The 27914-nt window shown below is 47.5% G+C and overlaps 1 protein-coding gene across 5 annotated transcripts in view; it reads right to left on the reverse strand.

Annotated features, from left to right (window-relative positions):
* Positions 1 to 27914, reverse strand: part of MVB12B (multivesicular body subunit 12B) — a 163771-nt gene that overhangs the window by 124563 nt on the left and 11294 nt on the right. For all 5 annotated transcript variants that reach the window (XM_084797664.1, XM_084797663.1, XM_084797667.1 and 2 more), the window contains exon 2: positions 25812 to 25934. In XM_084797664.1, the coding sequence (XP_084653790.1) occupies positions 25812 to 25934 (123 nt within the window). The remainder of the gene's footprint in view (positions 1 to 25811; positions 25935 to 27914) is intronic.

Below are 27914 nucleotides of genomic sequence, written 5' to 3' on the forward strand. Positions count from 1 at the left end.
GGCTTTGGCTGAAGGAACCCCCACCGCACAGCACAGCCTCTGTAAAACCAGCAAACAGAACTGGGATTTTTGGAGTGAGTTGGATCTGAGTTCAAGTCCTGCCTCTGCTGCTTATGTACATCATTTCCCAAAGTCATACTGACTCATTCCACCTTATCAGAATGTGGGAATATTAATGTGTAGTCTCCATAGGCTTGTCTGTAAGGACTGAATAAAACAAAGAAAACCACGTATCTGCTATGAGATTACAGACAGACAGAAAGACAATAACAAACATTGCAAGGACACGGACAAAGTGGAACCCTGCTGGCACTGTAACCTGGCATGGTCACTGTGGAAAACAGTAGGGCAGTTCCTCATAGTATCATCGTAGGGCTTAGCAATTCCTCCCCTGAGTATATATGCTCAAGAGAACTGAAAACACATGCGCACAAAAACATGTACATAAAATAAGCCACTTGTTGCAGGATATTTAATCCCATTGTGAACCTGAGATTATGAGATGTAAACACCTGCTTCTTGTTCTGTGTGGCTCAGCCCTAGCACACACCTTTAATCCAAGAACTTTCTGTTTGTTGTAAGTAGGTGATTATGGTGTGGCTCAGCCCTAGCACATACCTTTAATCTAAGAGCTTTCTGTACAGAAGAGTTAATAAAGTTAACCCTAGGTCAAGTAACCAGATGGCAGAGATTAAACAGAAAGGAGAGACTTTGAAGGATATTTAAGACATTGTGGAGAAGAAGAAAGAGCTTTTGGCTTTTTCCTCCAGGGCTATCAAGTGAGCTAGCAAGCTTTTGGCATTTTCCTTCAGGTTATAAACTGAATACAAAAGTCAGCTGGGTGCTTTCTCTGCCTCTCTAAGCTAGCAGGTTTTCTTGGTAAAATTGAACATTTGGGACTTTCACTTTTTCTAACAATAGTCACTGAATGGTGGAAACAACACAGATGTCCACTGACATCTAATGGACATCATGCATTTATCCACAGTGGAATATTACTGGGCCATGAAAAGGCATGAAGTCCTGATATAACACACCACAGAAACATCATGCTAAGTGAAACAAGACAGCCACAATCATACTGTGTGATTCTATTCTCCTATAATGTCTCAAAGAGACAATCCTTAGGGATAGAAATGAGGGAGGTGGTCATCAGAGGTAGGGGAGGCAGGGGAGGCAGGGGAGGCAGGGGAGGCAGGGGAGGCAGGGAGGCAGGGGAGGCAGGGGAGGAAGGGGAGGCAGGGGAGGCAGGGGAGGCAGGGGAGGCAGGGAGGCAGGGGAGGCAGGGGAGGAAGGGGAGGCAGGGAGGCAGGGGAGGCAGGGAGGCAGGGGAGGCAGGGGAGGCAGGGGAGGCAGGGAGGCAGGGGAGGCAGGGAGGCAGGGGAGGCAGGGGAGGCAGGGAGGCAGGGGAGGCAGGGAGGCAGGGGAGGCAGGGGAGGCAGGGAAGGCAGGAAGGCAGGGGAGGCAGGGAGGCAGGGGAGGCAGGAGAGGCAGGGAGGCAGGGGAGGCAGGGAAGCAGGGGAGGCAGGGGAGGCAGGGGAGGCAGGGAGGCAGGGGAGGCAGGGAGGCAGGGGAGGCAGGGGAGGCAGGGGAGGCAGGAGAGGCAGGGGAGGAAGGGGAGGCAGGGGAGGCAGGGGAGGAAGGGGAGGCAGGGGAGGCAGGGAGGCAGGGAGGCAGGGGAGGCAGGGGAGGAAGGGGAGGCAGGGGAGGCAGGGAAGCAGGGGAGGCAGGGGAGGAAGGGGAGGCAGGGGAGGCAGGGAAGCAGGGGAGGCAGGGGAGGAAGGGGAGGCAGGGAGGCAGGGGAGGCAGGGAGGCAGGGGAGGCAGGGAGGCAGGGGAGGCAGGGGAGGCAGGGAGGCAGGGGAGGCAGGGAGGCAGGGGAGGCAGGGAGGCAGGGGAGGCAGGGGAGGCAGGGAGGCAGGGAAGCAGGGGAGGCAGGGGAAGCAGGGGAGGCAGGGGAGGCAGGGAGGCGGGGAGGCGGGGAGGCAGGGGAGGCAGGGGAGGCAGGAGAGGCAGGGGAGGCAGGGGAGGAAGGGAGGCAGGGGAGGCAGGGAGGCAGGGAGGCAGGGGAGGCAGGGAAGCAGGGGAGGCAGGGGAGGCAGGGAGGCAGGGGAGGCAGGGGAGGCAGGGAAGCAGGGGAGGCAGGGGAGGCAGGGGAGGCAGGGAGGCAGGGGAGGCAGGGGAGGCAGGGAGGCAGGGGAGGCAGGGGAGGAAGGGGAGGCAGGGGAGGCAGGGAGGCAGGGGAGGCAGGGAGGCGGGGAGGCAGGGAGGCAGGGAGGCGGGGAGGCAGGGAGGCAGGGGAGGCAGGGGAGGCAGGGAGGCAGGGAGGCGGGGAGGCAGGGAGGCAGGGAGGCAGGGAGGCAGGGAGGCAGGGAGGCAGGGAGGCAGGGGAGGCAGGGAGGCGGGGAGGCGGGGAGGCAGGGAGGCAGGGGAGGCAGGGGAGGCAGGGAGGCAGGGGAGGCGGGGAGGCGGGGAGGCGGGGAGGCGGGGAGGCAGCGGAGGCAGGGGAGGCAGGGAGGCGGGGAGGCAGGGAGGCAGGGAGGCAGGGGAGGCAGGAGAGGCAGGGAGGCAGGGGAGGCAGGGAGGCAGGGGAGGCAGGGAGGCAGGGGAGGCAGGGAGGCAGGGGAGGCAGGAGAGGCAGGGGAAGCAGGAAGGCAGGGGAGGCAGGGAGGCAGGGGAGGCAGGAGAGGCAGGGAGGCAGGGGAGGCAGGGGAGGCAGGGAGGCAGGGGAGGCAGGGAGGCAGGGGAGGCAGGGGAGGCAGGGGAGGCAGGGAGGCAGGGGAGGCAGAAACAAGAATCTATGATTAGATATTGGTGATTGTTAGATCACTGTGACTATTCTAAAATACATTGAGAAGTGAACTGTGTCTCCATAAAACACTTAGCATGTGATGTGGCACATGGCATCATGTGTCATCTCTGGCCCTCAACCCAAGGGTCCTATTTTATCCAGTGGACACCTTCCCAAGTATCTAGCCAAAAGTCTTAGTAACATGCACTCAGATACTTGACAAATGGCTGACATTTTAAGAATGGAAGACAGACAGTGCAAGCCTGGTGCCCGGCATGGCAGCGTATGCACTCGGCAGCTTTCCGCACTCAGTGCTTAGGTGTCAGCACGGCAGCTTCAGAGAAGATGGCCTTTTGGGCCAGGCAGGATAGAAAGGAGCAGACCCTTAATCTCAACAGAATCCCTGAAGGTGCGCGGTGTACATGCCCTGACGAAGCTCTTCCTGGCAGAGAGTAGGAATCAGAAACCCTAGGACTCAGGAGAGGCTGCCTGAGAGAAGAGGCCTGGCCCACAAGTGCCCGGCTTTTACCACACCCAGGTGGCCAGGTCAGGGCTTGGCCCCAGGCCTTCACAGAGCTGTGGGGAGTAGTTTGCCAGCTGGTGGGCATACAGAGGAGAGCCAGCCCTCTTAGTCACCGAGCGACTGTGGCCTCTACAGTGGAGGCAAAGACACTGCTCTAGCTACCACAGAGCAAATAGCTACTCAAGCAAAACTTGAAAACCTTCAGCAGAAACTGAGAGACCTTTGCTTTAATAGACGGATTAAAGATGATTTAAGATGTAGGCATTTGTACAAGGATTCTGATGAATTTTACTCCTCTAAGATTTGTGTGTTCATGTGTGAGCGCATGACAGACCAGATGACAACTTCAATTGTCATCCCCCAGGTGCTCCTCCATTGTTATGTTTGAAACAGGGTCTCTCATTGGCCTGGAACTATCCAAGTAGGCTAGCCTTAGGGATCTGCCTGTCTCTGCCTCCCCAATACCAGGCTTAGAGGGGTATAACTAACACACCCGTTTACATTTTTTTAAAAATATGGCATTCTGGAGATGAAACTCAAGTCCTCACACTCACTGACAGGACTATCCATCCAGCCATAAAATAAAAAAAACTCAAGCTACGAAGAACACATGCGCTGGCTAGTTTCATTTCTACCTGACACAAGCTAGAGTCACTGGAAAGAAGGGAACCTCAATTGAGAAAATGCCTCTGTGAGAGTGGGCTGTAGGGCATTTCTTAATTAGTGATTAAAGGGGGAGGGCCCAGCCCACTGGGGCTGGAGCCATCCCTGGGCTGGTGGTCCCCCGGGTGCTACAATAAAGCAGGATGAGCAAGCCAGGGGAACAAGCCAGTGAGCGGCACCCCTCCATGGCCTCTGCATCAGCTTCTGCCCTGCTTGAGTTCCTGTCCTCACTGCTTCTGATGATGGACTGTTTTATGGAACTCTGCGTGAAATTCTCCCCAGCTTGCTTGCTTTTGGTCATGGTGTTTCATCGTAGCAGCAGAACCCTAACTAAGACATCACACATGTGTATCACACGCACAGCTAAGAGCGTAAGCAGTACATAACCACCGATGTGGGTTAACAGCCCAAATAAGGAAACAGAGAACTCCTCAAATGAGAGAGGTTAAGAAACAAAGCTGGGGCTACAGAGATGGCTCAGCAGTCAAGAGCACTGTCTGTTCTTCCAGAGGACCCGAGTGCAATTCCCAACACCACATGGCAGCTCACAACTGTTAACTGCAGTTCCAGGGATCAGGACCTTCACAGAGATATACATGCAGACTAAACATCAGTCATTAACAACAACAACAACAACAACAACAACAACAACAACAACAATAGTAGTAGTAGTATCTTTTTAAAAACGAAAGCTGGAGAAGCCATAGGAGAAAACAGCTCACCTCTGAAGGAAACGCAAATTCAAAATAACAGTGAATTCTATTCACAGAAAACATCTGACGAGACTCTATGTGCACTGGAAGTCAGCCTATTGGAACTTTTGTGCCACAAAGTGGAGCCCCGCCTGTCTTATTACTTCAGAGAACACCTCTCTACACCCAGGCAGGTACAAAGGACCCAGCATGACTACCCAAAAACTGTTTCCAGGAAGAAACTTTTTGCTTGAAGCCCAAGTATATGATTTGCAATATTCTTCATAGCAGTGGGAAACTACCAGAAAGAACCCACGTCCCACAGAAGCAACGGACTTATATTCTAGTACATTCACAAAGCAGAAGCCCCTGCAGCTGCACACAAACACCACGCGCACGAGCCTTGCAGTTGAGATGCAGCTCTTCTCCTGTGATGAACAGGAAAGCCAGCTGAAACCTACTCCTCCCAGCACGTAATCCAAACCTATGCTAGAACCCAGGCGAAGCTGGAAGCCTGAGAGACACTGGGGTACGCAATGCCACCTTGGAACGCAATGCCACCTTGGAACGCAATGCCACCTTGGAGCAGTGTGCATTCTTCAACCCTTTCTTTTCTTTCTTTACTAAAAAGCTGCATGAGCCTAGAGAACTTTTCAGACTTGAGGATGCTGCCAATGGTCCTTAGGCATTTGTTACAGTATTCCTGATGTTTTCTCACATATTTTAAATGTTTCATAACATAATGATTATTTTTAAAAATCAGATAACAGAAAAAAAAATCAGATAACAGGGCTGGGCAGAGTGGCACATGCCTTTGGTTCCAGCAGAAACAGGAGGATCTCTGAGTTCAAGGCCAGCCTGGTCCACATAGTGAGCTCCACAACAGTCAGGACTAGAGAGAATCTATCTCAACAAACAAAACAAACAAAGCAAAATCAGATGACAGACCTAGAAAAGAAGACTCAAATACTAGCCAACTGGGCATAAGTAACAGAGAAAACATAATTTGTTAACTGAAAAGTCATCTTGTGTAAGATAACAGAAGTGGGTGTAGGGAGGACAGGAGAGTCAGGGCCAGCCTTGTCGGGGTCTGGTACTGGCGAGGAGCCCCAGGCTCTGTGGGCTGCTCTGCACTGGAGCTAGAACCAAGTAGAGAGAGCTGAAGTTAAGCCACAGCCAGCTCTCTCCCCTTTGCAATGTGGGCAGTGCAGGCTCTGCCTCGGCTCCGACAGCTCCCGTCTCCTGCCTTGGTCTAGTCGCACAGATCTAATGCTGTGTCAGATAGACAGCCTGCCCTCTCCCTAGTGGCTAGCTTGTGTTTCCACCTACAAAGGGGAGAGCCAGGAGAGCAGAGCGGCAAATGGGCAGAACATGAGTGATCCAAGGGTTCCGTAAGAATATGTGATGACCTAAGACAATCCTATAAAGATATAGAAATAAAATACAAGCTAGAAGTAATGCTCACCGTAAGGGGCTACAGCAAGATCAGAAGGTGATACAACTGGTCCACCTTCACTAACAAAACCAAACACAGGACAGAAGGCCCACAAGGTCTTTTCTCTGAGTAGCTGGACTATAGTCACTAGACAAACATCATGGGAAGAAAAGAAATGGGCCTGGATTCCAGGTGACCGCACTAGGAGTCGAGGTGGAGAGCAAGAATTGGACACCGGTAAGTGAGACTAGGTGTGGAGAGATGGAGAGGATGAGGAGGAGGGACAGCCGGCCAGCGGGACAGCCCAGGGAATGGACAGCGGGTTCAGGGAAGGCACTGGTGGTGTCTGTCTATCCAGGGGACAGCAGCAAGATTTTGTGTCCGGGCAAGGGTACAAGAGGAAGAGACTAGGAGCTGGAGAGATGGCTCAAAGGTTAGGAGCACTGGCTGCCCTTCCAGAGGACTTGGGTTTGATTCCCAGCATCCACATGGTGGTTTACAACCCCCTGTAACTCTAGTCCCAGGGAATCCAAGGCCCTCTTCTGGACTCTGGGCACTAGGCACACACTGGTACTCAGACATACATGCAGGCAAAACACCCATAACATAAAATGATAGATGATAGACAGATAGATGATAGGTAGATAGATATATAGATGGGTGATAGACAGATAGATAGACACATGATAGAACAGACGGACAGACAGATTTTTTTAATGCAACTGAAGAGTTGGCTCAGTGGTTAAGAGCATGTGGTACTCCTGTTTACTTCCCAGGACCCACGTAATTAGCTCACAATCATCCTTCACTCTAGTTTCACTCTATCCAATGCCCTCTTTTGACCTCCAAGGGCACCAGGCACACACATGGTACACATAAATCCGTGCAAATAAATACTCAATATACATAAATATACATAAAATAAATACATCTTTAAATAAAGTTTTTAAAAAGTAATAATGAATTTTTTTTTTTTTTTTTAAAAAGGAGAAAAAGAAGAAGGGAGAGACTGGCAGGAGGCCCTTATCAGTAAGGCTCCAGGCAGGAGAAGGCACACCTGGGGGTGACGATCTGGGACAGAAGAGGGAGGGGCCAGGCTCTCTGCCAGTTCTTTATTCACATATCCTTCTCACCGGGAAGGTAAGTTCCACCCAGGCAGGGACTATCCCAATGCCCGCACTAATTGATTCCCAGAGCCCAGCCTGGGGCCAGCACAAAGTGGCCCTGAATACATCATTGCTAATTAAGCATGCAGCCAGTCTCTTCCAGAGCTCTGGTCCCAGGAGAGGAGCTGCTGAGAAGGGACTTGAGGTTGGTCTGCGGCGTCTACATTCACAAGCCATGTGCTGCTCACTGATCCTGAAAACCCTTAGACATCTAGATGCCTCCTACAGAACAGAGAGGAGGCTCTGTCATCAATCAAGCCAAACCAACCAACTCTAGGGAGGTCCAGCCACTGGCCACGATTATGAATATAACCAAAAGGGCTGTGGAAACCATGTGCCTATGATGAGCAGGAGGCCACGCCCCTGAGACACAGCCCTATATCTAGTGATCCGAGGATCAGTTTGCATTTCCCTCCTCGGGCTTGGAAAGGAGTCTGGTCTGTGTCCTGGCATAGCTGCCTCCACCAGTCCCCTGGGTGGGCTCCTCTCAGCCCTACTCTCTGCTCAGACCACCTGAAGTGGGTTTGAATAAGGAGGCCCTGAAGAGACCCAACAAGAGAAGGCAGCAAGAGGTAAGCAGAGGGAGCTACAAGAAGCTGAACTCATGAGTCACACTCAATGACAGCAAGCAAGAAAGCCAAGGAGATGAACTGGCGGCTGGCTGAGTCACTCTTCTTATTTACTCTATTACTCCGCTCTCAAACCACACTGCCAGCTGTAATTGCATTTCAATTCATGTTTAACACACACATAACTTAGCTGGATGCTGGCATCCAATATCCCAGACACGGAAAGGCAGAAACGGAAAAGGGCCAGCTCACTCAGTAAGCATTCTTCATGCGTCTGGTGGAGCCAGTGTGTACCCGTGCTGGGCGCTAGGATGTAGTGACATAGATGCCACAGTGCCTCAGCCTTCAGGGGCCTGCTGTAGAGACAGGCCAGAAGTGCACAGGGAAAGGAGCGGTGTATGTGTAAGGCCACAGAGTGGCAGTGTAGTGGAGGAGCTGCACAGCGTTCAAGGGGGCGGGGTGAAGGCCAATGCTAGGTGCTGCAGTTAGTCTAGAAAGGAAAGCAATACATTTGCCCTTGAAGCTAAAACCACACAGCCAGGCTCCTGTTCTGGATGGGGTGGGGTGGGGTCCACTGGGCTATGGATGGCAGAGACTTGCCAGTCAGTGGCTCAGGAGGGATGAGGAAGGTGAGAATGGAGTTGTGGAATGCTGGGAAGATAGCCATATCAATGAGGGGCAGAGAGCAGAGTGGCTGGGGACTTCCTTAGCCTAGTCAACAGGCTGGCCTCTCTCAACCTACACCCCATCCCGGCCTGACCCTCCCCAAAGTCTCAAAGTTTCATACAGACACTGCAAACATGTCATCCTAATGACGACCTAAAGGGAAGCATGGTAGGGAACGGGAAGCGGCAGGAAACTTGACGACGTTTGTGGGATAGACAAGAGCATCAACTTAAAAACAAACAAAAACAAAATTCCAGCTTTCTCCTAAGCAACCTATGCAAACTATAATCAATAACCACTTGAATATATGCCAGGAACCCAGTATACAGGAGCGATGCCATTACCAACATCAGAACTTCTCTCTGGGGGCAGTGGTGGCAGTGGTGCACACCTTTAATCCCAGCACTCGGAGGGCAGAGGCAGCAGGTCTCTGAGTTTGAGGCCAGCCTGGTCTTTGAAACAAATTGATTCCATCTTTTTTTTTTTTTTCAAAGCTTTGGAATAGTCTGGGTGATGTGTAAGTCACATGTTCCTTGGCAAATGAAGGAGGTTGTATTCACCAGGGCTCTCTGCATGGTCAGTACTGATTGGATGGATGTGTGTGTGTGTGTGTGTGTGTGTGTGTGTGTGTGTGTGTGTGTGTGTAAATACAAAGGAATATATATATACACATATATACATATCGGAATTTATTACAGGCTCTGGCCCAGCTAGTCCAGCAATGGCGGTCAAACAATGGAGAGTCCACAAGGCTGGGACTCTCAGCTGGTCTCCAGTATACCCCAGAATCCCCTAGAAGTGGGCTCTAACGCCAGGGAAGGGATGGACTTGCTAGTGAGGTGAGAGCAAGCAGGCAAAGAGCGAAAGTTTCCTTTTTCCTGTCCTTATATAGGCTTTGAGCAGAAGGTGTGGCCCAGATTGCAGATGGACCTTCCTATCTCAAAATGTTCAGATTAAAGGTGGGTCTTCCCACATTCTTATTATTATTACTATTGTCGTCGTTGTTTTTAAGACAAGGTTCTCTGTGTAGCTCTGGTTGTCCTGGACTCCCTTTGTAGACCAGACCGGCCTCAAACTCACAGAGATCTACTCTGCCTCCCTGAGTGCTGGGATTACAGATGGGTGCAGCCCTGCTGGGCATTCCCACTTTAAATGGTGTAATTAGAGGGAAAATCCCTCACAGTGTACCCAGCTGCTTGGCCTTTAGTTAACTCCAGATGCAGTCTTGACAGACAAGAACTGCAGTCAGGGATGTTACCTAAAAGCAACCAAGGACATGTTCTTTTGCAGAAATAATTCTCTGACAGTATTGCTGGCTTCTTTCTTGGAATCTGCGATGGTATCAGGGTTCCTCATAAGTATCAGTAGAAGCTGGATGTGGTGGTGCACGCCTGTAATCCCAGCACTTGAGATGAAGAAGCAGGAGCATCAGAAGCTCAAGGCCAGCCTTGGGTATCTAAGCCTTGGGTATCAAAAAAAAAAAAAAAAAAAAAACAGAGGGAAGGTGCCCCGAGAGATGGCTCACTGGATAATAGCATTGGCTGTTCTTGCAAAGGACCTGGGTTCAATTCCCAGCACCCACACAGCAGCTCATAACCATCCGTAACTCCAGTTCTAGGGGCTCTGACACACTCTTCTGGCCTCTTCAAGTACTTTATGCATGTGGTGCACAACACACACACACACACACACACACACACACACACACACACACACACACGCAGCAATAAACACAGCAGGAGAGCTCTCACACAGGCTTTTCATCTTTGGCACATCATGTCACTCATGGAGGAAGCCATGTGCACCGGTCTCACACCATTTAAAATCTGCTTATCCTCTTGTTGGTCTATATTTTGCTTAGTTTCTTTGCGGAGTTCCTGTGCTTTTTACAAGGCCCACATTCTCAATTAACAATCGTCTCTTTTAAAATTCTGATTTTGTCCTTGCTTCTTTCTATATATTTTCCTAGCTACTTAAGCCATGAGACAGCATGAAGTGGTCAGGTACATACATGTTGCCAGAGCCCCTAGGAAAAGAGAAAGCTGAAAAAGAACTGTATCCTCAACAATCATAAACAACCCAAACTTAACCATGACTATAAACTCACAGAGTTCAGCCATTAGAAAAATCATCAGAATTCTTATATCCAGTACATTGCAGGGTGCCGGGGGTAAAAACCAAAGAAGCCTCAGAAGCAACCTCAGGAGACAGAGGAGTCAGTGTAAGAATGACAGCCGACTTCCATAAGAAACAACAGAAGCTGAGAGGCCATGGAGCCAGGACTCCAGCACAGTGAAAGGAAATGCTCGTAAGAATTCTGTACCAAGGCAGAACATCCTTCAACTAACAGAGATGAAATTATCCAGGCAGCAAAAGGCGAGACATCACACTGCCAGCAGCAGCTCAGGATGAGACGTCCCCTCCCCAGCATGCTCTTCAGGTTGAAGGAAAGCCACATCAGATGAAAATTGGGGACGCGGAGCAATGAATACAAGATATGGCAATATAAGGAGAGCTATAAGGAATTCACTATTTCTTAAATCTTTTTATAAGATAATAAAAATTTAAATAAAAGCTGATAACCATGCTTTGTGGGGTTTATGGCATGCGTAGGGGGAAAATGTGCTTCAATCACAGCACAAAAGCCAGGAGGGAAGCAAGCCCTGCGCTGTTTGTGAAAGGCAGGCTGTGGTACGTTAGAGAGGTGTGGTGTGAACACAGCGGAACTACTAAGAAACAGGAGCAAGCCGCAGGGCTGGGGAGCCGGCTCGGCAGCTGAGTACACCTACTGCTCTTACAGAGGACCCAGGTCCAGCTCCAGCACTCACACTGTGGCTTGCAGTCATCTCTAACTCCAGTTCATGGGGATCTGATGCCCAATTCTGGCCTCCGTGGGCACTAGGCACATATATACATGTAGGCAAGCACTCACACATATAAAATAAAAATTGCTGGGCGGTGGTGGTGCACACCTTGAATCCCAGCACTCGGGAGGCAGAGACAGGCGGATCACTGTGAGTTTGAGGCCAGCCTGGTCTACAGAGTGAATCAGGACAGCCAGGGCTACACAGAGAAACCCTGTCCCGAAAAACCAAATAAATAAATAAATAAATAAAATAAAATAAAAATAAATAAATCCTTAAAAAATCACATAGTGAGATAACAAAGAAAAATGGGAAAAAACAATTTTAAAGACGCAGGGAGTGCTGAAGATGTAGTTCAGTGGTAGGAAATTTGCCTGGAACAAGCTAAGCTCTGGGCTTTATTCCCAGCACTGAAAGAAAAAAAAGAGAGCGAGCAAAGGAAAGACGCTGGGGAAGGGGGGGAAAGGAAACTGTATTGGCTTCTCTCTGTTGCCGTGATTAAAAAAAAAAAAAAAAACCCTGGCCAAAAGGGACCTATGAAAGAATTTATTTTGGCTTACAGTTCCAGAGGGCTAAGAGTCTGCCATGGTGGGGCGGGAGTGGGGCCTGACAAGCAGCAGACACAGCAGCTGTAGGAAGCTAAGAGCATCTTTAGACAGAAGCGCAAAGCAGAGAGAGAACACCCATGACAGGGTGAAGGCCCATACTCTCACCTTCTGCCACACTGATGACTTCCTCCAGGAAGGCTGGGTGCCCTAACCTCCCCACATACCACTGCCAACTGATAAGCAAGGCTCAAACACCTGAGCTATGGGGGACATTCTTCATTCAAACCACCACAGAAACCATCAGCAGATGGTTGGCGGGGGGGGGGGGGGGGGGGGGGGGGGGGACGACACGGGACAGCAGATGACAAAGAGCAAATTAGGTTCAGTTAAACTCAAATGCATCAATAACAATTTTCAGTGTAAATGATCTACAGAAGAAATAGATTGCATAATTTACTATTTATAAGAGTCCTAGTTTAAATATAAAGTCACAGATGGGTTCAAAGGAACAACATGGAAAAGAGTGCATCATGCCAATACTAATCACGAGGAAGCCACTGCTGTGTCCTACTACACCCCAAAGTACTCTTCAGAGCAAAATATATTGGTAAGGTCACTTAAAATGGTAAGGGGGTCAGGTCAACCAAGAGGAATGGTTTCAATTCTAGTGTTTATGCACTTAACAGCAGAACCTCAAAATGCGGAAAGCAAGAACTAAAAAGTAGACAGAGGAATCCACAATTGTGGTCAGAGACTCCAGTACCTATCACTTGGTGACTAAGAAGACAGAAAACCAGCTGGAACATAGAAGCCAACCACCAGGCCTTGCTGACACCTGTAGAAAATAACTGTGGTAACAACGAATATGCTTTCAGATGTATTTCGCAAGACAAACCACAGTGTAAACTGTTAGATAGCTGGGGACTGACAAGAGAACACAGATCGGTCCTTTTCAAGTAAAAGGTCTCTCATAACACCACAGTGGGAAGCTGAGGTATCCTCTCTAGTCCCAAAGGTTTCCAAGGAAGGGTTCTGGTCCTTGCATCTCGAGGATGCAGGCTTGGTGTCATGACTAGCATTAGTGGTCGGTGTGCCACACCCAGGAGCACAGTCTCAACTGAAAAACTGCCTCCCCCAGACTGGCCTCTAAGCATGTCTGTGGAGCTTTTTCTTAATTGTTCATTGATACAGAAGGGCCCAGCCTTCCTACATCATGGGCAGCCCATTCTCTGGACAGATGGGTCTGGGCTGTGTACAAAAGGTGGCTAAGCGAGCCACAGAGAACAAGTCAGTAAGCAGCAGACATGCTTGGCTTCCCTGAGGATGGACCATGGCCAGTAAAATAAACATTCTCCTCCTCTAGATGGTTCCACTCAAAGTGTTTATCACAGCAACAGAAAAGTAACTGGGACACTTGGTTAATATGTGACCTGTGCTATGGGATACATGTGACCTGTATGCCCCTATGAAGAGGCATATGTGACTTAGGTCTCAATAGAGACACCGGATGGGGAGTGGATAGTGTTTGTAATGGGTGACCACTGACAAACTGCCCTAGATGGCAGCAGAGTTTTCTTCCCTACTCTGCTGCTCCTTATCTGGGTCTGACAGCCTTGATTACCTGGAAGGCCTGGGTTTTTGCACACAGCCTACAGGACAGGACAGATACAGTCTGCAGCCTGTGTACAGCCTGTGGTTTGCAGAGAGCACGCACAGCTCATACAGGTTAAAAATGTTATCAGGCTTACAAAGGAAGGCTTCCAAAACTCATATCTATGTTCTCTGGCCACATGGAAGAGAACAAGTTGTAAATAATGCACACATCTAGAAAATGCCCAAATGTGAAAACAAAATAGCACACATTAAAATAAAACAGTGATCAAGAGGCACATAAAAAGATTTTAGATTTTATGAATGAATTAAAATTCTCTATAACATAATCATGTTTGAGGAAAGCAGCCAATGCTGCACTCAGAAAGAAATTCTTAGCTCTAATGCTTGCGGGGAGGGGGGTGACAAGTCCATGGACAGAACTCCTCCTTAGAAACCAGGCTGTTAAGCCTAAAGATAATAACAAGAAAACAATCAAAGAGAAAAGAGAAAAAGAAAACAAATAAACTAAAAGCTAGGGCTTTGAGAAAATAAAAATTGTAAACTCTAGACAGTCTTACGGGGAAAAAAAAGATGACATCAATTATTATTATTATTATTATTATTATTATTATTATTATTATTATTATTATGAATTAAAGAAAAAGTAACCAACAGATTTCATAAAAAGTAAAAACAAAACAAAAGGATATTATGAAGAACTTTATGCCTGGACACTAGAAAACCTAATTGATTGGAAAATGTTAGACAGAAATTACTGATACTCATCAAGAATAGCGAACACGTGGGCTGCAGAGACAGCTCAGCAACGGCTGCTCTTGTGGAGGACCCAGGTTCGGTTTTCAGAACACTTGTTAGGTGGCTCACAATTGCTTGTAACTCCAGGTAGGAGGTGGGGGGTGGTGGGGGTGTTTACAATGCCCAGCAGCCACTAGCATGTACAGTATACGTGCACTTCAGGCCCCAAACATACACATCTTTAAAAAAAGATAACTTAGATCCCTCTATTTTAAAAAAAACAAGTGTTACAACAAACTGTTTAATGAATCTCTGTATCTATCTCTGTGTCTGTCTGTCTGTCTATCTATCTATCATCTATCCTTGAGTGCTAGGGATTGAACCAGGGCCTTGTATATGCTAGGCAAGAATTCCACCTCTGAGATACATCCTTGGCTTACTACAAACTTTTCTATGTACTGACCCAGAGAGTTTTCAATTGTAAATTCGACAATCATTTAAAGAAAAAAAAAAAATAAAAATTTTACATAAAACATTTCATAAAACAGAAAAGTGACACCCACGAACAACACTGGTGATTGTAGGAACAAAAAGCCACAGCAATCCATATTTCTCACGAGCATATGCATAATATTTCTGCTTTCCTTTTTTTTTTTCTTTCCAAAAGTCTCATGCACACCATGTAAGTGCTAAACCATTGCCTACATTCCCTAACCCTACATAACAGTTCTTAATTCTGGCAAATGAAATCAAACAACATGTAAAAGAGACAATCTTTTATGCCCACATGGAGTTTACCCCAGGAACTTAAGTTTAGTTTAACATTCAAACATCAGTGTGTTTCATCACATCAAGAATTAAATAAGAACCACCCAGCACTGCAGCAGGAGCATATAAAGCACTTGACAAAATTAAACTCCCATGTAAAACTAAAGCTTTCTGGAAGGGTACTCCCTGCTGCACGGTATCAATAGATAAACCTACAGCCAACAGCATTTTCAAACAGTCAAGCACTGAAGGCTTTTCTTCTAAGGTTTGAAACAAGGAAATGAAACCTGAAGTCATAACTGTTAGTCAATAGTGCACTGGACATGCTAGCCAGTGCAATAAGGCAGGAAAAATAATTATAAAAGCATGAGATAATAAATAAAACTTTGTATTCGTAGGCATCATTGCTACCTATGTAGACATTTAAAGAATTTTTTTAAGCTGCGAAAACTAATTCAATAGCCACAAAAGCCACCTGTACTCCAGTGAGAATAAAGTAAATAGCATTTTACATGAAAATAAAAATTTGTGATAACTAAGGATAATTTTGGCAAAAATATATCCACAAACTGCACACTGAAAAAGAAAAGACAGTTGAAACTTTGAAAGATTTAAGTACCGTATTCACAGATCTAAAGACCCAGAACCATGAACATGCCCAATTACCAGCAAATTTTTAATACAGGCACTCCATAGTCCCAGGAGAGTATTAGACATTTCTGTAAGGAGTCCTAAATTCTATTAAAATTCAAAAGACATAGGACACCAAAGAAACAGAGTTGAGGACTAACTAAAGCCAAGGTCTCCAAAGGCCTGGTGCACAGACAGAGCACAGCAGTACAATCAGTGTCTACCCAGCAACTGATTTTAGATAATAGGGTCAAGGTACTTCACTCACGAAAGAGTAATCTGCGAAGATTACAACACAATAAAGCAATAGGCTAAAAAGTGACCTGTGACCCACACATCAAACCATACATAAAGATTAACTTGAATAAGTCACTGCCTTAACTATAAATGCTAAAGCCATTCCACTGATGGGTACTAACAACTGGAAAGAAGGCACATGTGTGTGCACGTTCACAGCGGCTTTGTTCTAAGTAGCCCAAACTGGACATGATCAAACAGTCACCTCCTGTCAGGTGAGGTGCAATGCAGAACAACTCTTTAGACAGCCAGAACGTTTGACATTCTCCACAATGTGAGGGCATCACCACATAACTACAGTACACCGGGCAGGGGAAGGGTGGGGGAGGCAGGAAGGCAGGCAGGCAGGAAGCCAGCTGAGGATAGAAGTGGATCAATGCCTCCCTATCAATGAGGATGGGTTTGGGGATGGGGATGGGGATAGGGATGAGGGATGGACTATTGAGAGGTGGGAGGTGATGATGGCTACATAGACTGGTGCTCAGATTCATCAAATAGTACACTTTAAATTCATCAGTTGTGAGAGTTTTCTCCCTGGGGAGATGGAAACAATATGCACTCCTCCTTGCAAGGCCCCACAACAAACCGAAGTACAAGCCCACCAAAGGTCACCCTGGGGGCTGCTGAGCTTATTGGGCTTTCTCACAGACCACAGGCACAGGGTTATTTACAGGCACATGGGGAATCCCAAAGCTGTCGCCCTGGAAGGTCTTTAGCTATTTCTCATTAGAAATCATGGTGCCCAGAGAGAAGGGCCCACTATTTTTCAACTCAGCATCCTACTTTCAGTGAAATTTCCTTCAGGGAAGGGAAAAAAAGGCAGTCTCAGAAAGAAGACAACAAGGTCAATAAAAATGAGTGAATATGGATTTCCTCCTCATAAATGTCCTCAGTCACATGTGATATGGTGATGAACACAATGCTGTGTGGATTTAAGTGCATGTGCTGGAAACACTCAAGATGATGCTGTAGTATTAACGAGGCTGGTGAAGGAGACGCATACTCTACATTTCCCTTGAAAACTAGTTACATGATATGGGAGGCTTACAGTATAATACCTAATGCAAAGAACCACCACTCAAAAGCACGCCAGTAAGCTAAACAGGATCCTAACAAATGTTTAACTAAGACAAAAGGAGATAGAATTAAAAAATAGAGACTAAATGGAAAACAAGCAATAAGATGGTTTAGTTAAGCCCTAAGGTATCAAAATTTGTACTATGTATAAATGGCCTAAATATACCCATTAAAGAACCAGAGACTGGCAGAGTGACATAAACATATCTGCCCTTAAGAAATGTGTCTCAAAGTCAGGTGTGAAGGCACATTTAATTCCAGCACTCAGGAGGTAGAGGCAGGCATGTAAGGCCAACCTAATCTACACATATAATGCGTGTATTGGCTAGTTTTATGGCAACTTGACACAAGCCAAAGTTATTTAGGAAGAAGAAACTTCAACTGAGAAAATGCTTCTACCAAATTGACCTATGGGCAAGCCTGTGCTCATTTGCTTAATTGATGATTGCTGTAGGAGGGTACAATTCACTGTGGGCAGTACAGTTCCAGAGATGATGGTCCTGGATGCTATAAGAAAGCAAACTGAGTAAGGCATAGGGACTAAGCTAGTAATCACTTCGTCCATGGCGTCTGCAATAGTTCCTGCCTCCAGGTTCCGGCCTCAAATGCCTGCTTTGGCTGCCTTGAACTGGGAATGTGATGTGGAAATGTAAGCAAAATAAACCCTTCTCTCCTCAAGCTGCTTAGGGTCATTACAGCAACAGAAATCCTAAGACTATAGACAAGGTGGCTGTGAAAGTGTGAAAAAAGGAGTACTTAACTGAAAGGAATATCTACACTCATATAAAACAGTGCACTTAACAGTCAGAAGGGGACACCGTCATCAATCGATCTACTTAGAAGACATGGCGATCCTAAAGCACCATTCAATGGTCCCGCAAAAATATATCCGTGAAGCAAAAACTGACAGTGCTAAAAAGAAACCAAGAGATATATTCACAACTATGGTTAGAACTTTCAACACAGCTCTCTCAAAAAAACGACAAAGCAGCTGGACCCTAACCCAAAGCAAACAAACAAGGACAGAGAGAACCACGAGAGCACTGCTCACCTCGAGAACCTACTTGGCCTTCACTGAGCATTCCACCATCAACAGCAGAGCAGGCACTGCTGCGTGTGCTCCGAGGCACAGACCACACAGATCCTTCTGTGGACTATGAGACCTCCACAGGTTGTCAAGAACAGAATCAGGGTTCTCCCCGAACACAATGGAATCAAGCTAGAAATCAATAAGGAAACCCTCTTAGTGTTTGGAAACAACATTTTAAATACTCTGTGTATCAACTACATCATCTAATGTACTGAATGTTAAATGTACTGAAAAGTGTAAATAGAACATGAAAATCCATGAAGCAAGAAGAGCAGTGCTGAGAGGTCGATCTGAACACAAGACACTAGAAATGTGGAAAAGCCATGTGTAGAGGCTCATGCCCATAGTTCAGGCATGTAGGAGGCTGAGGCAGGAGAATCACTGCAAGTTCCAGACAAACCTGAGCTATAGAGTGAGATTCGGTCTTCTAAAAAATCTGACAAAAGAGTATGCATCTCTCAACCCTCATTAGAGAAACGTCCATTTGCAGTAGGTGACAATGAACACAGGGTCCCACAACTGGCCCAGGTGCAGAGTAAGAGACTTAAACGCTTAGCCCTAAATAGGACATGTACACCACACTCCCTCCTCCCATGGCTCAGGGATCTTTGCAGAAGACCGGGTGGATGACTACAAAGACACAGCTGTGACAGCATGCACAAGACCCGTCCAAGCTTAAGCCGCCCCGAATCCATGCGTGGAGCGGGCAAGTGGGCACACTGCTCTACTTCTGGCCACTGATTGCTACTGGGAAAGAGTCTGTTTGTTCCAAAAGTGGTGTAGCCTCTGGCAAGTGACCACACTCCAGTGCAAGGCCACACACCGATGAGTATGTGGGCAGCACAAACCAGACTTGATGGGTGTATTTTTTTCAAAAAGAGAGAGCTGGGCGCATTGGCACATGCCTGTAATCCTAGCAGAGACAGGTGGATCTCTGAGTTCGAGACCAGCCTGGACTACAAAGCCAGTCCAGGAAAGCCAGGGCTACACAAAGAAACCCTGTCTCCAAAAACCAAGAGTGTGGAGGGGGGGATCCAAAGTTGGGTGTGTAAGGAAGGCAAAGTTGATCTTGGAGGAGTTGTGGGAGTGGATAGGATTAAAAAAATAAAATAAAACAAATAAGAAGCTCCCATCTGAGGATCTAGAAAATGAGTGAAATAAGCCCAAAGAAAATAACAACAGAAAGTAATGAAATTAAAAAGAAAAAAAAAATATATATAACTATCAATGAAACAGTTGTTTGGGGAAAATACGAATAAAACTGATTAACTTCTAGGAAGGCTAAGAAAAGAGAAGGCACAATCACCAGTACAAAAAAAAAAGTCACCACCCTGTAGACATCAAAGAAGGGGGGAGGGGGCATTACGGCTAATTCTATGCGCATTTGATAACAACCCAATCCCTTGAAAAGCACAAGCTGCCTCAGTCTACTACAGCATAAAAACAGCTCTCTGACTATTAAGGAAACCAGATTTGAAACTTTTAAACCTTCAAAGGACTTAAATCTCCAGACCCCAGAGTCACTAAAATTTTTTTACAGTACACTTAATGAAAAATTAACACCAATTATACAGTCTCTTTTGGAAAGTAGAACGGGGAAGCACTTTCTAATTCATTTCATGAATCTAGAATTATCAAACCAGACAGAAATCATGTAAAACTAAGAACACGGCTAATGACAGTCTTCTTGAACATAGGTGTAGAAATTATTAGCAAGATTAGCAAGGAGAAGTCATCGGTAAACAAGTGTCATGGCCAAATGGGAATGTCCGGCTGTTCAATATACAACGTAATCTGCCACGTTTGTTAACAGGATAAAGAGAAACAAAACAAAACAAAACAAAACAAAACAAAACAAAACAAAACAAAAACACATGATCAGATCACTTGATGCAGAAAACACATCTAAAAACTCATCCATCAGCCACGATAGTCTTGGAAAACCATGTATAGAAACGTCCTCCATTTGGTGAAAACACCTACAGTAGGATCCAGAGTCAACACAGTTGATAATGAGGTTTCCCCTATGATCAATGGTACATCAAGGACATCTCAGCTCCCCGCCCTGCTCCTGCATCCAGCAAGAGCAGGAAGTGAAAGGCCAGTCAGAGACCTGCGAACAGCAGCGGTGTACTCCTATATGACAGCGGTTAACATCGGAATTAGAGGCACACGTCAATCTACCATCATTCAAAATAAAAACCAGACTACACTGGGGCCAGTAGGATGGCTCAGTCGGTTGAGACACTTGTTGCCAAGCTCGATGACTTCCACTTATCCCTCAGGGGTAGAAGGAGAGAGCAGACTCCTGTATGTTGCTTTGACTCCTGCACATGCACTCTGGGTTGCTCCCACACGCACAATAAATAAAAACGCAATTTTAAAAAGCAATCACACTTGGATCTACCAAAACATGGATATACTTACATGTTTAAAAAGTATAAAATGTTGCCAAGGAAATCAAGGAACCAAATACTGTAATACAATTAAGGAATTAGCAAGCTCAATGGGAAAGGTGAAGATGGTGGCGCACGCCTATAATCCCACCACTCAGGGAGGCAGAGGCAGGCAGAGTGCTGTGAGTTCGAGGCCAGCCTGGTCTGTAAAGTGAGTCCAGGACAGCCAAAGTTACATAGAGAAACTCTGTCTCCAAAAACAAAAAGAAAAACAAACAAACAAACAAAAAGTTAAAGATGTTCAAATCCTACACAGATTTAACATCAATGCCCTTCAAAATCCCAAGGGAATTTTTTCTTTATATAGACAAGTTATAGTACAAGACACAGAACAGACAACTCTAACAACCTTGAAAACACAACTACAGACAGACAGATAGATGATAGATACATAGATAGATGATAGATGATAGATGGATGGATGGATGGATGGATGGATGGATGTGCCTGGGAGGCTGAAGCAAGATTGTCACAAGATTGAAAAAGGGCAACATAGTGGGTTCCAGGCAGCCAGAGCTACGTGAAGCCCTGCATCAAAGGGGCAGTGGGGGGGGGGGGTAAAGGGGGGGGAGAGATAGCTGTACTGACTTCAGAACTTCACTGTGCAGCTTCAGTAACAAGGTTACATGGACCAGCAAAGGGACAGCCATGAGAACAGAGAGTCACACCCACGGTCATCACTTTACATGGACCAGCAAAGGGACAGCCATGAGAACAGACAGAGAGTCACACCCATGGTCATCACTTTACATGGACCAGCAGAGGGACAGCCGTGAGAACAGACAGAGAGTCACACCCGTGGTCATCACTTTACATGGACCAGCAAAGGGACAGCCATGAGAACAGACAGAGAGTCACACCCACGGTCATTACTTTCTGTCACATGTTCAGGAGGAAAGACCACTTTCCACAAATGGTGAGAGTATTTGCTCTTCCAAAGGAGGGAGGGGGCTCAACCGAAGTTTGTATCTTAGATAAACCATATACTTAAATATTACATGAACTATAAAATGTGTTCATTACCAGAAACTTTTTTGGGATTGTAGGCAAAAGGTTCATATATTTGATACCTAAACAATTCATAAATAAAAAAATAGAAAAACTAGACTTGATCAAACTTTAAAGCTTCTGCCACATGAAAGATTGTGTTAAGGGAAAAAGACATATGTCTCCTGAAGCACACACACACACACACACAGAGGGTTCTAATCAGACACAGCTAAGAACCCTGGAAAGTCAACAGTAAAACAAAAACAAAAAACCACAGGAGCGTTGATAGATGTGGCTCAGCGGTTAGAGCACCAGAGCTGCTCTGCTAGAGGACTCTGGATTCAATTCCCGCACATGCTGCTGTTTGCAGACACTACCACTGGGTGAAAGTGCACACTGTATCTCTGTTCCCTCTTCACCCGATCTTAGGCAAGGAGTGCAAATGTTCGCATTACTCCTTAAAGTGCATATAAATCCATAATTACCTCAACTTAAATTCTACATTAACGAAAAGAAAAATCAATTTCTCTGTCAATCCAAATATCTGAGGTTTAATTTTTTTACAAGTCTTTGCAAAAGTGAGGTAGAGATTTCTATGAGCAGAAGGAAGTGCCAAGACATTGTCCTGTCTGTCCATTGTCTGAGGGAGCTTTGGTCACTGAAGTGTGTGGCGGTGGGAGGGTGAGGGAGGCCAGAAGAGAAGGCAGCTCCTCCCCAGCAAGCACAGGAAGCCACTGTTTCTGACAGGACTTCCTGAGGCAGCCTTCTGGCCTCCTGCACAGCGACACTCACTGCTCTCACTACAGCAAGCACCAAGTGTCCTCAGCTCCAGACAGGACTGTCCCGGATGGTTCACAGTTTTCCAGATTCAAGTTACAGGAAACCAGGGCCCAAGGGCTGGTCATAAAACCACTTTCCATGTTTTCAGTAAATCTTGGTTTAGTATATTTTCTATCAAAACAAAAATATGGGAACACCTGGTGCCTTTATCAAAAAAGAAAAGCTCAGCTCTAAAAAGAAACCAGCCTGTGAGTTGTGGGATACAGGGCCCTCCAAGCCTCCATTTCTTTGCTCAGGAACAATCCATTGCCGCAGAAGCATGCTGAGGAGGACAGGGGTCCACAGAGGCAAGCTGCGCCTTATCTCTCTCCTGATGCAGGGATGGCACCCATGGAAATGAGGTCACTTGTCCTCTGGCCACTAGGGACAAGGGCCTCCTACCACAACTTGGCCTTCCTAGTGACCTGAACACCAGCTCGGTCAGAGCACAGTCTAATGGCTGTGGCGCACACGTCCTCTTGATAGCCACCACATACTTTGGGCAGGAGCTTGCTACCTTCCTCCCGGGGGTTTTAATTCTTTGAGCATTTAATTCCTTGACCCTGCTTCACCACTGAGCAGATGGTTTTGTGAGTTTTTTTTTAATTTTTGTTTTCCTTTTCTTCTCCTGCTTTGGTGCATGACAACTGCCTCCTCATTTGCACATTTCCAATTTTAAACCTGTGTGTCCTTTTGATCCCTAAACCTGACCCATTGGCCAGAGGAGAGCCGGTTTGTCCAGCATTCACACAGCACCCTATATCTGATGCTTCAAACAATGGCAGCTACAACGACTCTGAAGACACCTGGGAAACTTGGGGTATCTATAAATTATGCAGGACCAGCAGTTTTGAAGAAATGTCTTGTTGCCTAATTAGTTTCGAGACCATTGAAAGGAAGAGAGATGAAAAGAGGGGGGAAGGAACGAGGGGGGGTAACTCACATGCTGCCTACGGAGGAAGTCAGAGGCTACCACCAAGGCTGGCTTCCCAGCACCCGACAGCAGGAAGGAGCGAGGGCGGAACAATGGGCCCGCCCATCCGCTCTCTGGTTGGTGTTGGAGCCCACCTCCTCTGCCCTCCCAGCCTGACCTCACCAGACAAGTCCTGCCCACTTGTACCCTCCCTCACCCTGAAATCCTTCCTGTGTGCGCCTAGGCTAGCCTGACAGCTGCCTCCTTTTGTCACCTTCCCCCACCTCTGTCTACACTCAGCTGTCTCACAGCCACTTCCCCTCGCTCTTCCAGCCCAGCAGTTTTGCTTCTGAGCCTTTCCCACACCTTTTCTGAGACCCACCCCAATCTCTGAGGGTAGGTACATGAGCCTGTCACGCCAAGCCCTGGGCTGAAGGACGGAAACAGGGCTTCCGCAGGACAACTGCACAATTAGAGACAATGAATTGAGACAGTTAGCAAATGATCTCCAGTCCCCTCGTCCAAGATGCTGCCCTGATCCAGAAAGGAAGTCGTGAAATTACATTTTTATAAATGGTGGCTCACGCCTTTAATCCCAACACTTGGGAGGCAGAGGCAGGCGGATCGCTGTGAGTTCAAGGCCAGCCTGGTCTACAAAGCATGTCCAAGACAGTCAAGGCTACACAGAGAAATCTTGTCTCAACACCTCCCCCGCCCCCCAAAAAAGAAAAAAATATAAATATAAAGAAAAACTATTGGGGCTGGAGAGCACTGACTACTCTTCCAGAAATCCCGAGTTCAATTCCCAGCAACCACATGGTGGCTCACAACCATCTATAATGTGATCTAATGCCCTCTTCTGGCCTGCAGGTGTACATGCAGGCAGAGCACTGTATACATAATAAATAAAATAAAATCTTTAAAAGAATAAATGAAATGTTTAGCATCTTTAGCTTCAAGCAGCAGCGGTGCCTAGGAAGCTTTCCTATGGCAGCTCAGGGCCAGCCAGCCTTGTGATGACTACCAGCAGGGTCATCACTGAGTGAGGAGGTTAGGCCTAGACGGGTTGTACACAGAGAGCGGCCTCGCTCCGGCTGCCACAGGGCTTCCTCAGCCTCTGGGCGGTATTTGCAGCCTTCCCAAACACTCCCACACTTTGGTTCCAATGCCGTCTGACTGTGGAACTCCAGATGAAAAGAAAGCGGAAGTGCCTCTTCTCACCACCACCCCCCTCCCCCGCCCCCCACCTTTCCCCTTGAACTCCAGGCCAGGGCTCTTGGGAACGAGATGTTTATCTGAGAAGAGGCTGTATGCCAGATGAAGAGCAGACTGCCACCTTGCTCCCAGAAAGAGCTCTTAGCGGAGCCTAGGGCCCTGTGCAGGCTGGGTAATTCCAGCCGAGCCAGCCTCCTGCCCTGCTCACCTTCCACTAAAATGCATAGTGCAGCCTGATGGTGAAACGTGCTTATTAATTTCACTCATTTGACACCGTGCTCTCGTGCCCTGAGCTACATGTTAGAAGAAAATGATAGGGATAGATTGTGCCCCTGTCAGGCTTCCAGGGACTTTCAGAAAGCCAAGCTATCAAAGGCCATCCGCCGCCCACTAGCCCAGCAGTCTGGATGACCCCAGAGGTGCAGCCAGAACACTACAGATACTGACGGACAGAGAACAGCAAAAGCGGTGAGAGCCAGGCCCGGGGCTTGAGCCTCCGGGGTCCCTGACGGCCCAGGGGCAGAGCCAGCTCAGACCCAGCTCATCACAGCACACTTTAGCTTCTTAAACCAGGAGTGCTTTTATCAGCTTCCCCAAGAGTTTTAGGGCATAAAGCCATACCTAATGATTCTATTTTATGGAAAGTTAGACACTCCAACTGGGCTTTGAAGACAGGAGGCCGGCCAGATGCAAATCTTTGTCAAGAAGGACCCTCCCCATCTCTCCATAGGCATCTCAACAGTAGAGAAGGAGAAGTTTTGTTTCCCTGATTTTTTTTTTTAATGGACTCCTCTTTCTACAGTGATGACCTGATGCAGACTGACCAAAGAGGTTCGCAGTCGGGGCTGATTTTGCTCACCCATCCTTGCCCCGGGGTGTTCTTTGCTTTGACTAAGCAGAGGTCAAGGATGCTACCTGTGAGGCACAGGGTGGCCCCAGTAAGCTAATAACTGCACAAGTCCCCTATTGGCTGCGGGCAAGGACAACACCACACACTCAGACCTTTTACACTCCTGGGACAATACAAGACAATGAAGTATCTACACTAGAGGTGACTTTGGAAAACAATGGATCTAATTAAAAGGTAAAAAGTGACCACCACAGATGCCAAAGGCCAGTCAGAGCCAAAGCCAGGAGGAAGTCACTCCCACACCACATGGCCTCAGCAGGCTGACTCCCAAAGCAGGACACTCCCAACCACCTCCTCTGGCCATTCTAAGTTCTGAGAAGGAAGACACACATCTTCCACACAGGGACAGAGAGCAGAACGGACAAGCTGCCATTGTCTTACCACATCGTAGCCTGTCGGAGCTCGGTTCCGGGAAGCCACTACCCCGACTCCTGTGATGGGGTCCGCTGGTGTCTCCGGCAAGGCTTCTGAAAGCTCTTTGACTTCAGGCATGGTGGCTTGGTCCTGGTTTGGAAAAGGAAATGGAGAGCAGAGAATTCAAACTCGTGTCTAATGTGAGTGAGCAAGGCTTCAAATAGCCGGAGAATCCTGGGGCAGCTACCCTCAGCTGAGCCCTGCATTCCTCACCTGGCCTTATCTGACCCCAAGCTCAGATCAAGAATTCAACCTCAAGCTGTTAGCGTGGAATGCTGAGGCTTGTGTCTGCTCTCAGGAGCTAATTTCCACTCAAGCACAAAAGCCACATCATCATAAATTCCAGGCTGGCATTGAACCCCTGCCCTCCTGCCTCCACCTGCCTCACAAGTGCTCACATTACAGGTATGTACAGCAAGTTGTATGTGGTGTTAGGGATGGAACCCCTAATGCAGGCTAGACAAGCACGCTGCCCACTGACCTACCCGGCCAGCCCCCACATGATTCTTAACTCTATTCCCTACTGCCGGATTTCTGACCAGGGACCAATACTAGATGAGCCACCCCTGGCAAAGTCTTGAGGCAACCTCTGTCCCTCACACAGTACTCCCACATGGAGAAACCTAGCTAGACATTCGGCAGAGAAGTCAAGAGCTCCTAAAACAGAGAAGAGATCTGGCCATGGGCACAAGAGGTGTGTGTGGCTCCAGACTCCACACCTACAAGTTAGTGTCTGAACAAAAAAATCAAAGCTTGGAGAGCCCCGGCTTTCTCTCAACTGTAAAATGAGGTCTTGATCCACTCACCAGCTGTTGCAAAAACTGAAAGAGGGGATACGAAAAGAAGGGCCCAGAGAGGTCCACGACACACGAGATGCTCGGAATAAAGCAGAGGGGCCGGGGGGCTGCAGAGCACACGGGCTCTGGCTGGAGCGGGAGGCAGCATGCACTAGAGGTCTGGCCCACTTCTTTGTCTAGTTTAACCCCGTGGGTCAAGTGGCACTTACTCAAAGCTAAGCACCGACAGTGACCCCAGTTCTCACTGGTCACTTGGATGAAAAGACAGTACGCGGGATCGCTGTTCCGCCACCCACTTCCTCTGCACACAACCAGCGGGGGAGGCTGACAGAGTACAGAGAGCAGTGGGCCTGGCCGCTAACGTGGCTGTGTACCAGAAGCCAAATAAAAGCAGCAACACCTGACACAGACTACTTTTACTGGGCACGCAGGGGGAAAGAACAGAATAAATTCCACCTCATTCTGCAGCAATTAAACCCCAGTGGCTGCGGTGCTCTCAAGGCTGGCCACAGCTTCAAAAGCAAACCAAACATCCTGCCTAAAGAGGCGGCAGGAGGCACATTCTTGCTCCTTGGCCTCTTATCAAAAAGCACTGGCCACTCTAAGTGTCTGTAGCCTACCTCAGAGGAACCATCAAAACGCTACGTGCAGGTCACCCATTTAGCCAGCAGAGCCCACAGAGAGCTCCGGAAACTGACTTGTTCCTGGTTAGGGCTCAGCCGTGCCTGGCACCCCTGCCCTCCTGGCCAAATTACAGTTATATTTTATATGCATCTACCAAAACTAAGCTTGCAACAGGCACCACTACACCCTTCCCTTGTTTCAATTTTCATTTTCTAGGCAGGTTTTATCTCTAACAGCGCAGGACTCAGGTCTCTTGCACCCAGGTATTAAGTATATATTTATCAAGTGGCTCCATATGTGTGACCCCGATATGGGTTTAGGGTTAAATAGCTAAACCTGCCCAATCCAGAGCAAATCACTAAATAAAGTGCCTCTGTCCCTGAAAAATCCTGTATTTGGGGGAACATAAAAACCACACGGCTGCAGTTTGCAAAATATTGGTACCTGCTGTCGGTTACCCAAAATGCTTTGCAATTAACAACTCATTAGCAGAATGTACGAATCCTGCCAGTGTTAAATATCATGCTGTGAATTTAATAAAGAACACGTGAAGCAACAACAAAAAAATGTAACACTACTGCCTTTACTATCAAAGAGAAAGAGGGATGGAGAATGAAAAGGAGAAAAAGAAATGAGGGAAAGGAGGGAA

This window comes from Acomys minous, assembly GCF_964271855.1.
Source record: "Acomys minous genome assembly, chromosome: 10".
Taxonomy (NCBI): Eukaryota; Metazoa; Chordata; class Mammalia; order Rodentia; family Muridae; genus Acomys; species Acomys minous.